The sequence below is a fragment of the Zalophus californianus genome, chromosome 3 (assembly GCF_009762305.2).
Source record: "Zalophus californianus isolate mZalCal1 chromosome 3, mZalCal1.pri.v2, whole genome shotgun sequence".
NCBI lineage: Eukaryota > Metazoa > Chordata > Mammalia > Carnivora > Otariidae > Zalophus > Zalophus californianus.
In genome coordinates this window covers 69959141-69971569 of record NC_045597.1, presented here as the reverse complement: position 1 = coordinate 69971569, position 12429 = coordinate 69959141, and the positions used below count along the sequence as shown (strand labels likewise).

Here is a 12429-nt window from a genome sequence, read left to right as displayed (position 1 = left end):
AGGAAAGATGAATTGTCCAGTCTGAGTTATCCGGTCTACTACAACTTTCTGAGCATCTCAATGTTTACATTCTTACATTCCAAATTCAACAGGACTAAAATGGCCTTTGGCCTTCATTGCTCATGGATTATAAAGTCCAAATGCTGGGATCAGCATTAGAAATGTTAATCTCCCACTCTACTCTCATGTATTCTGGGATCCAGGCCCATTAGAATCATTGGGATTTTTTTCTTCTGCACCTTTTTGATGTCTTGCCTTTGCTGAAGTTGTTCCCTCCACCTGGATTGTATCTTCAACCTGTAAGACTCTAGGTACTAAATACCCCTTCTCATACTTCAAAATTCAACCCAAATACTCACTCCCCTATAGCACCATTCCAGACCTCTCTCCAACCCACTCCCATCCAACTCAATTGCTTAAATGTCTGTTACATATTGTTCATAGTTCACTTATTAGCCTCATCTGAACCGCCTACCAGCATTATTTTTTAATGTGTTCATTGCTTCCTTCAGATTATAAGCTTCAGGATGTTAGGGACCATGTCTTGTTCATCTTTCCACAGTGCGTTTCACATAATGTTATTTAATAAATTCTTCTTCAACTAAAGATGCTGAGCTGGTCCAAGAGTGGTGGAACAGTGTGGGAAAGGAATGATCTCATCAACCTCCCCAACTTCTCTTTCTACACCTTTTGATGTCCTTCCCCACCTCAGTCACTTGCTTCTCTTGAATGTGGGAGGAGGCAGCCTTGTGTGGTGGAAGAAGGACCAAGGGAGGAAGGAGTCCTTTTTTTTTTTTTTAAGATTTTATTTATTTATTTGACAGAGAGGGAACACAAGCAGGGGGAGTGGGAGAGGGAGAAGCAGGCTTCCCGCCGAGCAGAGAGCCCGATGAGGGGCTCGATCCCAGGACCCTGGGATCATGACCTGAGCCAAAGGCAGACGCTTAACGACTAAGCCACCCAGGGGCCTGTGAGGCAGGAGTCTTGGGTTTCTGTCGTGACCACACCACTGAGCAGTTGAGGAAATGTAGGGACGTCACCTCACCTCATGGAGATGATTTTCATACGGCCTCTCAAATTCCTTCCAGTTTTCATATTCTGTGAGTCTGTCAAATCTGTGAGGCTTTTCCTCTCTGTATTACTCTGCTTGGGCTGCCATAACAGAGTAACACAAACTGGGTGGCTTAAGCAACACAAATTTATTTTTCACAGTTCTGGAGGGCTGGAAGTCCAGAATAAACTGTCAGCAGATTTCTGTCGTGGCCTCTCTCCTTGGCTTGAGGATGGCCACATTTTCACTGTGTTCCCGCATGGCCTTTCCTCTGTGTGTGTTCCCACAGTATCTCTCATATAGGAAAGTTTCCCTCTTCTTATAAACACACCCGTCAAACTGGACTAAGGCCAACCCTAATGGCCTTATTTTAACTTAATGATATCTTTAAAGGTCTGTCTCCAAACAGTCACATTCTGAGGTCCTGGGTGTTAGGACTTCAGTGTATGAATTTGGGAGGTCACAATTCAGCCCATCACACTGTCTGATTTAGAATCAAGAGATGTCTGGTGATCCATGGTATCTGAGAGCCACAGGAGTAATCATCATCCCTGGAAAGCCTACGACATTTCAGATCATGATGGGAAACTGGAATAGGAAAAAAAATGTTTTGTGAAAACCTTCTTGGGCCATACCTCAGTCTTTCTCTACATTTATAGCGCAGTACTTTGAGGTTTGTCTTGGACACTTCAGTGGGTCTAAGAGAGTAGCCCTGATCATTTTTGACTAAGCCCCTTCTTGTTTGCCTAACTTCCCATGTGTTGTAGGAAATGCTGCACTCACTGACCTAAACCCATCTTGTGCTCACCCCCAAGAACTCTGGAGTGTGCTCCACTATGGCATGTCACTGATAGTATGTGTGGTCAGCCTGGAAAAATAAGCCAGCACTAGCCTTCCTTTCTCAGAACTCACCTGCTGACTTTACATTAGTGAGTCACCTTGAGGCTGAATAGGAAGTCTCATTCCTGGTCACAATTTCCTTTGGGGACAGAACAGACAAAAACAACTTACTTTGTTCTGTTTTGCTTTGTTTTTGTTTTGTTTTTCAACCATGCACTGTCCATATTGTCTAATTTTTAAAAATGAAATACAAGTAATATAGTAATATGAAACTTTAATAAATCTAAGATATGCTAAATATAGATATTTTTCTTCCATATTCTTTCCAGTTCAAAAAAATAAATAAGGACAAGAAAGAGAAGATGGGATAGGAAAAGAGGAAGGCAAACATAGAAAAAAGGAGAAGGGAGAGATAACAAGAGAGGAGGAAAGAGAGGAAGAAAGGTCAGATAAACAGTCAAGAAAAATAGAAAAGAAAGAGAAGAACAGGAAGGGTGGAAGGAAAAAGCAGGGCAAAGAAGAACAAGTAACGGTATCTAAAGGCTAAGAAAATTGTGAGGGTGGGGAGGAAAGAGAAGGTGACAAAGGAGAGTGACAGGGAAGGTATCCCTGGCCTTACGATCCAGCTCTTCACCTGAGCTGGGAGTTGTTTGCATTTTTGGAGATGTGGGAAGAGGCAGCATAGTGTGGTGGGGTCAGAGAACCACAGGTATTAGTGCTGAAGAGGGACGTCAGCAGAGCCGCCGACTCTGACCCAGCCCCCTGACTTCGATCAAGTAAGTTATCATCAGCCCCTTTCGCAGACAGGGTAGTTGAGGCCCAGGGAGCTTAGGTGATTTGCCCATGGTCACGTAGCTAAGTGTCTGACCCTAAGAGCGGGCTGCGCATAAAGGGGAAAACACACTTCATCTTAACCAAGTGCATGATGTATTTGGAAAGGACACTACCATCACAAATTTCTCCTCACAAAGGACTTTTTGTGGCATCTTTCCCTTAATATTCTAAATGTACCTGTAAGGCTTCACACAAAAGGACTGATTAAGTTGGAAGATGTATTCTCATTTGCCCTTCACATTTTCAGCCTCCACTCTGGATAGGATGGTTGGAATACAGGCGCGGGGCAATAAGGCCTTCAGGAGTGGAGTTAAGACCAAGGTCAGATCTGACCCTGGACCAGACATTTCCTGAACACTGATCTACTGATTAAGAAGTATTTCCTCATTTTCTTACTTTTCTATTAAGAAAAGCAATAAAAACAAGAAAAATACATTACATATCAACTTACATCTATGAAGTGTTTTTTACATATTTCCTCTCATTTGACCTTACAACAAACTACCCAGTACTTCCTGAAATTCAGAATGGTAGGACCTTGGATTCATAGCTCCTATGCTCCTCCCACAGAGAGATTTTCAATAAGGTGAAAGAAAACTTAAGTGAACTAGGTAGCCCTCCCCAAATAACATTGACTACAAAATGTTACGTGTTATTTGTGTTGTTTAAAATTTCCACTTCATGAAATTTTCCACACTTCATTTCCCTCTCCAGGCACAATCACCTCCTGGATAGTCATTTTTTTCCTTCCAGTAAACAGTGCCTTGAACCCAATCCTCTACACTCTCACAACCAGCTTTTTCAAGGACAAGTTGAAACAGCTGCTGCACAAACATCGGAGGAAATCGATTTTCAAAATTAAAAAAAAGAGTCTCTCTACATCCATTGTGTGGACAGATGACTCCTCTTCACTTAAACTTGGGGTTTTGAACAAAATAACCCTTGGGGATGGTACAGTGAAACCAATTTCCTAGTAATCGTTTTAGATCCCTGGACTTGTTCAGTGGACTACTTATAAGAAAAGTACAGCGTTTGGAAGATGACATCTGCAATGCTTTTTATCTCCACCAACAGCAAACATTTCTGCACAGAGAGCACAGCAGAATGACTTCTGGCATGCACCACAACCCAATGGCAGCTGTACTATTTATCAACCGTGCCAAGAACTGTACCTATGGGTTCTTCTCACCCTTATGTTCCTGAAATGCACTAGTGAATCCATATATAGTAGGCTGATGTGCAGTTGGTCTGTAGCTAGTCAAAACTACCAACCTACTGGTGAACCCCCACATGTTGGCACTTCATGGTCTGCTTTTAAGTTGAGTTGCACTGTCCACAAAATAAAAACATTCATGACATCTAATGCCAGTGTGACCATAATAGCATAAGCCTGGCATCTCTTCCCTTGCTTTTTCAATGTCAGATGAAATCATCAGCATCCTGCTGTACTGATGGAAAAGGATTTCTGAGATGTTCACCTTCCTCAAGCCCAGCCCTCCAGAGGCCAGGAGGAGTGGAAACTTTGAAAGCAGCTCTTTACACAAGGCTATCACATCCAACATAGAAGCAGAGAGATACACTGACTAAGCCTAGTACCATTTGCCTTCTTGGCTATTATTTAATGTCAGTAGAGCTGGGATCTCAAACAAGATATTTTTCTTCAGATTGCCCAGGACACAAAAAATTGGGCACCCTACCTGCCAAAGCTATATTTTAATATCTTTCAGGTATAATTTCTTTAGAGCTGTATTCCTATTGCTAGAAAGTTCTGCCTTCACAGAACACACGGATGAGAGGTATTAAAGGGGATTTAAGAATAGTGGTTTGATTGGGACCATTTGCATACTCAGAGAGATTCCCACTGTTTTTAGCAAAAAGGCCAGTAAGTTTGGATTTGATTTTTGAAAATGAAAAGTACTTGTGATGGTCTGGACATGTTGTTGTCATGTAAGTTTATATGTGACAAAAAAAATCAGGTAAATAAAGTTATATTTTGCATTTGTCCGTATATTGCTTTATGTTTGACAAAGACTACAGAGAGTGCTTATTGGCTGTTACCATGTTTCTCCTGATAGAGAATATAGCTAGGAAACACAACACCTAGTTAACAAGACATATCTTACGTTTTTCTCTTCCCCCTTTTCCCAAAGCATGAGGCAGTAAGTGAATGTCTTCATTGCTTGCTTCACTCTGAGTTCCTTTAATGAGTGGAATGTAAGCAGCTGACTGAGAACTCCAGATTACTTCTTATTATGTGGATCCAGTAGCAGCCAAGAAAGAATCTTAGAGTTCATATGTCACAGAAGTTCTGGTAATTTACCTGTTATTACTTAATAGTGACTAAAAAAACCATTGTGTTTTGATCAAGTGAAATATTTTTTTTGCATCAGTGAAATCTTTCCATTAGGATTCTACAAATAATTTTCCTCCCCATTAGGTAGGCTGCCCTTTTCCCCTATGGTTTCAAACTTTCCTCCATCTTGTCTCTTCACTATGGTGAGTTACTTCCCAACTTCTTTCCTATATTTGCTGACATTTTATTAAATGTCCTTTGCCAGTCCTCAATCATCAGATGATTTGTTTCCTAATACATTTCCTAAACATCAGGAACATAAATAAGGAATCGACCCTGAGCCCAGGGTATTTCAATCTTAGCACAAATGCGTGTTTCCTATTCTTGAAAAGCATCAGGCATGGCCCACGCACCAAGCATCTGGGAACTGTGTTTGTGAATGTCTGCACTCTCAACTGTTAAGTAGTGAACATGAAAAGCACAAGGCCCGGTGTGTTAGGGAAGTTGGAAGCATATTTCACAGAAAAATTGAAGCTATATATTGGTCAGCAGCATGCTAACAGATAGCATAAAACTGAATTCTAATGGCTTACTGATCTACACTCTTATTCTGTACTGCTGTATAAATAGAAGCCTGTAAGAAATACATTTGATTTTAGCAAATAAGTCTTTCGTCTGGATTGAGTAAGGTCTTTTGCACTAGGTTAGACTTGTTTTCTAAACCCAAAATTTCTGGGTGGTTATGAAAATACCACCTCTGTTCTTGAACCACTTCCCATGACAATATAAACAGCATGTAAGCATGACTTGAGAATGTAAGAGGCCGTAGACTATGCCATCTCTGAGTAGGAAAGAATGAGGGCAAATCGCCCAATCCACATCCCCGTCATGTTTCTGTGCATTACTGATGTCCGGTCTTGAAATAAAAAAAGATATTCTAAAAAATCAACATGGAGTCTCAAATGAGTGTACAAAAAGAGGATACATGGTTTATGTGTGTTAGACATAGCCAAGCTTACTTACATCACTTTGTTTTGTTCTTAAAGTTTATTTGTAATCAAAATTAAAATAGTTTATGCCCATTGTGGTTGCTGAAAGAGGCCCTGATGACCAGGGGATTTAAGTGGGATTACACATAGCTAAACTTTAGCTCCCAGGGAGCAGTATTACCATTCCCCACCCCAACACTGCAGCCTTATCTACCTAGTCTCTATAGCATATAATGGAGCCACAAAAGCAGACCCATCACCCCAATGTTTGTCTCTTAAGGGTGACTCTGGTATCAGATCAAGTCAGTATTTGATGATTTGCTACATATATATATTCATGCTACATTGTCAAGAATTTATCTCACCCAATGTGATCCTTCACTCTGGCTTATCATCCTCAAGTTTGTAAGCAATGCCAAGATTCAAAGAATGCACACGATAAAAATGAAAAACGGTAAAGTGTCACCAATCATATGCTCCCTATCATTTTATAAATGCCCCAAGAGAGGTCTGAAGGAAATGGACCTTCCAAAATTAACAAGGAATACATATAAGACATATTTCTCTTTAGTTTTATTTTTTTAATGTAACATAAATGGGCATATGGTCCTATTTAACAAATAGCCTTCTGGCAATTTTACTCAAGAAAAAAAGCATTGCTGATAAATATTTGTATTTTCTTATTTCCTGAAAAAGGAAAAGAAAGACTGATTACGAAGATTTCTCCTTATATTTATCTGTTTACATGTCAATTGTCTGATAGTCTGTTTTTGAAAGATGGGAGATACATATTTAATAAAGATAATATTTACTTCTGAACCAGTAATATAAAATGTAATTAGAGTATTCTTTTAAATGGCTTTGTAAGTAGGAGATCTCAAAGTCCTTGAGGAATACTTCCTAAAGCCCTGTAAGCTGATTGAAACCTATTATTCAGTGTATTTCATTAGAATAGTCTTCAGGATATTCTCTACAGGACACATATGGAAGAAATCAATTACAAATAAAGAAATCGAAAATAATAAGGCCAAGTGACAAAATTGCAGATCCAAGAACGGTTGCCTTATGCCATCTGAACAGCCTGGCTCCAGTTCATAATGACACCTCTTATCTCTAGGACCTGAACAAGCATAACTACTTTGAGTTATAAACTCACAATTAGTTTGGATACAAAAAGAAATTATTTCTGGATTGTCTGGGAACCAATAAAACTTTCACCTGTTTACTAATTCTCTGAATTCATGGTGCTAGGGTACTTGATTCAGTAATGATTTTGTAATGGAAGCTATCTACTTTCCTGCTACAGACAGTATACCTTCAGGGCAAGGAAATACAGAGTCAAATTCAGGGGGCTGGTGCCATAGTTCCAGGTCAGTCATCAACTACTTATAAGACCTCAGATAAATACCTTTAAATTTCTTCAATTCCCTATAACTGAGTTTCCTTAGGATCATATACATAAATTGATGTCCTGTCCCATTTCTGGGAAGATCTATAATGTGGATTAAACCACTTACTGAAGGTCCATGTGGCTTAAAAATCCAAAAGTTTACATAAAGTTCAAGGATCATCCAACTCTCAGGTTCCCTGAGATAATATAAGTTCTCAGAAAGAACCAATGAATGCACGGGTTATCAATGTTCAGAAATTCTTCCAGCGGAGGCTTACAAGGCCCCCGTTCTATTTTGGAAAGAAAAGAATTCTGAGGCAAAACTTGAGACACTGAAGCTTTCCTAAGACGTGGAAGATTACAATAGTACAGCAGTGAGTACAACTTAAAAATCAGGTGACCTCTTGTTAGCAAAATCTAGGAATACAGACAGTGGTGTAATTAACAAGCAACCATTTTAATTAACTACAAGTCATAAACTGGTCTCTTTATGTAAGTGTATAAATAGGTTTACTATCACCTACATTATCCTGGAAAACACATAAATGCACAGGCATGTCCAGCACTTATGCCTGGGTATATTCTTGGGAAAAATACTGTTAGGGTAAAGACACAACATATCCAATTTCCCCCATAGAACAAGGATACAATAAAGTAAAATAAATAAATAAAATTAAATAAAAGTAATGCTTTTTTATATGTTTAACAAATGGATTCAAAACCCACCAAAATCATTTGTTTGGAAGATTTTTAATAGAAAAATCCCATAAGCTTAAACTACATAAGTGGCCTAGGCTGGAGAGGGGAGATGAAGATTCTGGTCGCTCTCTATGTAAATTTCCTCTCAATTCCTTTATTTTCAATCTTGACCCAGGATTGATCTCTGCCTCAAACCTTGCTCCATCGGCCACGAACTCCCTCCCCTGTATCATTAACCTCCCCTCTCTGCTGGCCCTTTCTGCTCAGCTCACAATACTCCAATTTCTCATATCTAAGAAGACAGTCCTGACATCCAACACCCTCCTTTAGCATTTGCCTATTCTCACCTTCTCTTTACAGCTAAACATTTAGAAAGGATGGTAAACTCTTTGTCATCAGTGCTTTGACTTCTCAACAACTAAATGCCTCCACCCTCACCACTCCACAGAGGCTGTCCTTGAGATTTTCATGATAATAACTCCATTGACAGTTTCCTTTCCTTAACTATTTCATTTCTCTGAAAAATTTGTCACTGACAGCCACTTCCTCCTTTAAACTCCTCTCTGGGAATGAAGGACACCACTCTCCTGTTCTACACTACTTCATTGGCTCTTCCTTCTCACACCTTTATGAGTTTGCTCTTCCTCCACCGGTCCCACAAACTTATAAATAAATTTCTGGGGTTTTACTCTTGGCTCCATTCTTTACCCTCCATAAGTCCCTCCTGGACTTCAGCCTCTCTATAGCCATAATAGCTAAGTAAATTTATTTTTAAAACTCACTTAAAATAATTATAAATAGAAAGAGCTTATTTTGATAGTTCTTATTAAATCTTGACATTTATTTTTTAATGTCTGCCACCATACAAACTTGTTGAAATTTCTAACTTCCCTGCTGAGAATCAGCTCTTCTTTTAAATTTATTTAACATAAATAAAATAAAATAAAATAAAAGAATAAAATAAAAGTGATGCATTTTTACATGTTTAACAAATGGATTCAAAACCCATCAAAATCATTTGTTTGGAAGATTTTTAATAGAAAATCCCATAAGCTTAAACTACATAAGTGGCCTAGGCTGGAGAGGGGAGATGAAGATTCTGGTCGCTCTCTATATAAATTTCCTCTCAATTCCTTTATTTTCAATCCAGGACCTAAGCTTACCTCAACTTCTTGCTTTTTCTTTATTTTTATTTGACCAGGTCAGAATGTGCAGACATGTCCACCAAAAGTATGAGATCCAGAAAGGGATCTTAAGGAAAAGTTTTACACATATTACCAAAGAGTCACTGAATGAGGTGGGGTGGAAACCTCAGATCACATGATAGCCATCATAGAGACTGGCCAGTGATAGTAATTGATTTACCTTTCCTATTTTTATGTAGCTGGCAGTAGCCTTAGAGATCAAAGGCTGTATTGTTCTGCTGCTTAGTAAATAGCAAATCCTTTTGTCTTAGTTTTCCACTCTTCAGTGGCTTATTCTCCCTTTAAAATGCTTGGTTCCTGGGGCACCTACCTGCCTGGCTTAGTTGGTAGAGTGTGCAACTCTGGATCTTGGGCTTGTGTTCGAGCCCCATGTTGGGTGTAGAAATTACTTAAAAACGAAATCCTTAAAAAAAAATCTTGGTTCCTCACTTGCTTTGAATTTTTCATTTCTACCTCTTTTATATCATTCTTCAAAAAAAGAAAAGCCTCAAGGTTTTGTCCTGAATAGGGGTTAATGCTAAACCCGCCACGTGCTGAGTTTGATTTAGATTCACAATTGTGTCTCTTTTTTTAAAGATTTTATTCATTTATTTGACAGAGAGAGAGACAGCGAGAGAGGAAACACAAGCAGGGGGAGTGGGAGAGGGAGAAGCAGGCTTCCCGCTGAACAGGGAGCCAGATGTGGGGCTCAATCGGGGCTCAATCAGGGCTCCATCCCAGGACCCTGGGATCATGACCTGAGCCGAAGGCAGACACTTAACTACTGAGCCACCCAGGCGCCCCTCACAATTGTGTCTTTCCAGCCTTAGCCCTGCCCTTTGTTCGACTACTGTGGATCATTGCTATCTTTGGAGTCCTGCCATGTTCTTTGTCAGCCAATAATAAAACAGTTGGACATAATGTATGATTCTAAAATAATACATTTTTTTAAGGAAGCAAATCACTTCAGGAAATACGCATCTAAATTTCTATTGCCATTCGTTTATTCAGTAAGCAAACAGGCCTTGTACAACTACCTGGAGCTGCCATAGTGCTGTCTGACAAGGTCATCTTCAAGGGCAGATAATTCACACTCCAATAAAAGAGGCTCAGCTAGACAACCAGGGACTTTTCTAGAGTTGCCTTCAGAGATTAAGTCCCACATGTGTACCAGTCTTATCACTTTATCCACAGGACATTCTTCTTTATTGCAGTATCTTTTTCTTTTTACTGTTCTTCCTTTTTCCTCTTTCAAACTTTTTGCTGATATTTATTGTTTCTTTTCTCTTGCTCTTTCACTACACACACACACACACACACACACACACACACACACACATACTCCTCCTTACTTCTCTCTAAATCTGCTTCTTTGCCTCCTTGTGTCTGTCCTGACTCTTTCTATTGCTGTCTGTCTGTCTATCTCTCTCTCTTCCTGGGTAGGCAGTGTTTGGACAGGAGATATAAGGCCAGAGCGAGGCCAAAAGTGAGACAGACTCTTCTGTTGAGCACATCAGGGAGTAGAGTGATTGATTAGGTCCATTTTATGCTCTCCTCCAGCTGTAAGTGCCCTAAGTCAATGATAGGGGGTCTAACCGTCTAAGCACCATCATATAGCAACAAATAATACTAGGAGTATTCTATACTGGAACAGTGCTTTACAGTCTGCCAAATGCTTTCACATGGCCTTTAATTTGCTGGAGGTCAAGCATTATTTATTCACAAATGCATGGTTTTACAGACATGTACATACACATTAAATACCTCATTATGTTGGAATTAATCTATCTTGCAATCTCACATACTTGGAACATAACTAAGTTAAAAGAATAAACCCATAAATTTTTAAAGGCCTTTCAGGAACTCAAGACAAAACAGTTGTTACAGACTTGTAAATTAAAGTTCAGAAGTAGAATGGTGCATAAGCAAAAGCACAGAGCATCTCATTTGAGCTGTTCATTCCTTCACAAATATTTATCAGATGCCATTATGCCAGGCAATATTCTAGGTAACAGAACTAGTCAGGGAACACTTAGACCAGAAAGTAGTGCCTGTTTTAATGGAGCTTACTTTTTGGGGGGTTGACAGGTAGAGGGGGAGAGAAATATTAATAAAGGAAAATGAGCAAACTCTATAGTGTACTAGAGGGAGAGAAATTCTACAGAAAAAAATAAATCAGGAAAGCAGATGAGTTATTGCCAGAGGAGGGGAAATGGCAGTGTGAGTCCTCAATGAAAAGTGACATTTGAGTAAAATGGCCAATGCCACCATTTCTCCTCAGTTTATTCATCTTAAAATGGGGAAAATAATAACTACCTCACAAAATTCCTGAAAGCTTTAAATGAACAGATACATATTCCTGCACATAGCCTGAAATGTGTTAATTACTCAACAAACAGTAGATTCATCTTAATCTCACAAATTTCACTCATCTCAGAGAACTTTATATATTCAGAATCCATTTTCCTATAGTTCACATATAATTTTAGCAAGATTTATTTTCTTGTTTCTAAACTCAGAGAAGATTGTAAGTATGTATATATGTGGAACGCATATATGTGGAGTACAACGCACATGTATGAGTGTTTGTATGTGTGTGCATGTATGTGTGTCTTGGATATCCATGTGTATTTCCACTACAGATTTAGACTTCCTGTGATCTATGAATCCCAAAGCCAAGAAACTTACCTAAAAATTAATTCTAGGAGAAAGATAAATAACCCTGAGATAACAGGAAGAACCAAAAAAAAAAAAAAAATTTCTCTAGAACATCTGTCCCCAACTCAGTCCTCACAAACATCTCCAGAATGTTAGATTCTCATACAAGCCTTTATAGAAGTTTGACAGGTAATGTCTCACAAAGGATGGGCTCATAATCCAAAATTAATAAACCATGAGGAAATAATCCATCATAAGTGGGAGTCGACAAACCCACAAAACTAAACAATAATTCTTCAGGTAATAGAATTATCTGACAAAACCTATGAAACACATTTTTAAAAATTATTCAAGAAATAAAGAAATTGAAACCATAAAATGTAAAAGACCTTATGCAACGCATCTTCAAAAACAAAACTTCTTGAATGAAAAATGTGCTCATTATCATTAGAAACTCCATGGATAGTTTAAAGGCCAGATTATGTACACCT

General features: G+C 38.9%; 1 protein-coding gene across 1 annotated transcript in view; it reads left to right on the top strand.

Moving 5' to 3' along the window:
* Positions 1-3699, top strand: part of RXFP2 (relaxin family peptide receptor 2) — a 63998-nt gene extending 60299 nt beyond the window's left edge. Inside the window, exon 18 of the mRNA XM_027590487.1 lies at positions 3440-3699. Within this exon, the coding sequence (XP_027446288.1) occupies positions 3440-3699 (260 nt within the window). The remainder of the gene's footprint in view (positions 1-3439) is intronic.
* The last annotated feature ends 8730 nt before the right edge of the window (positions 3700-12429 follow it).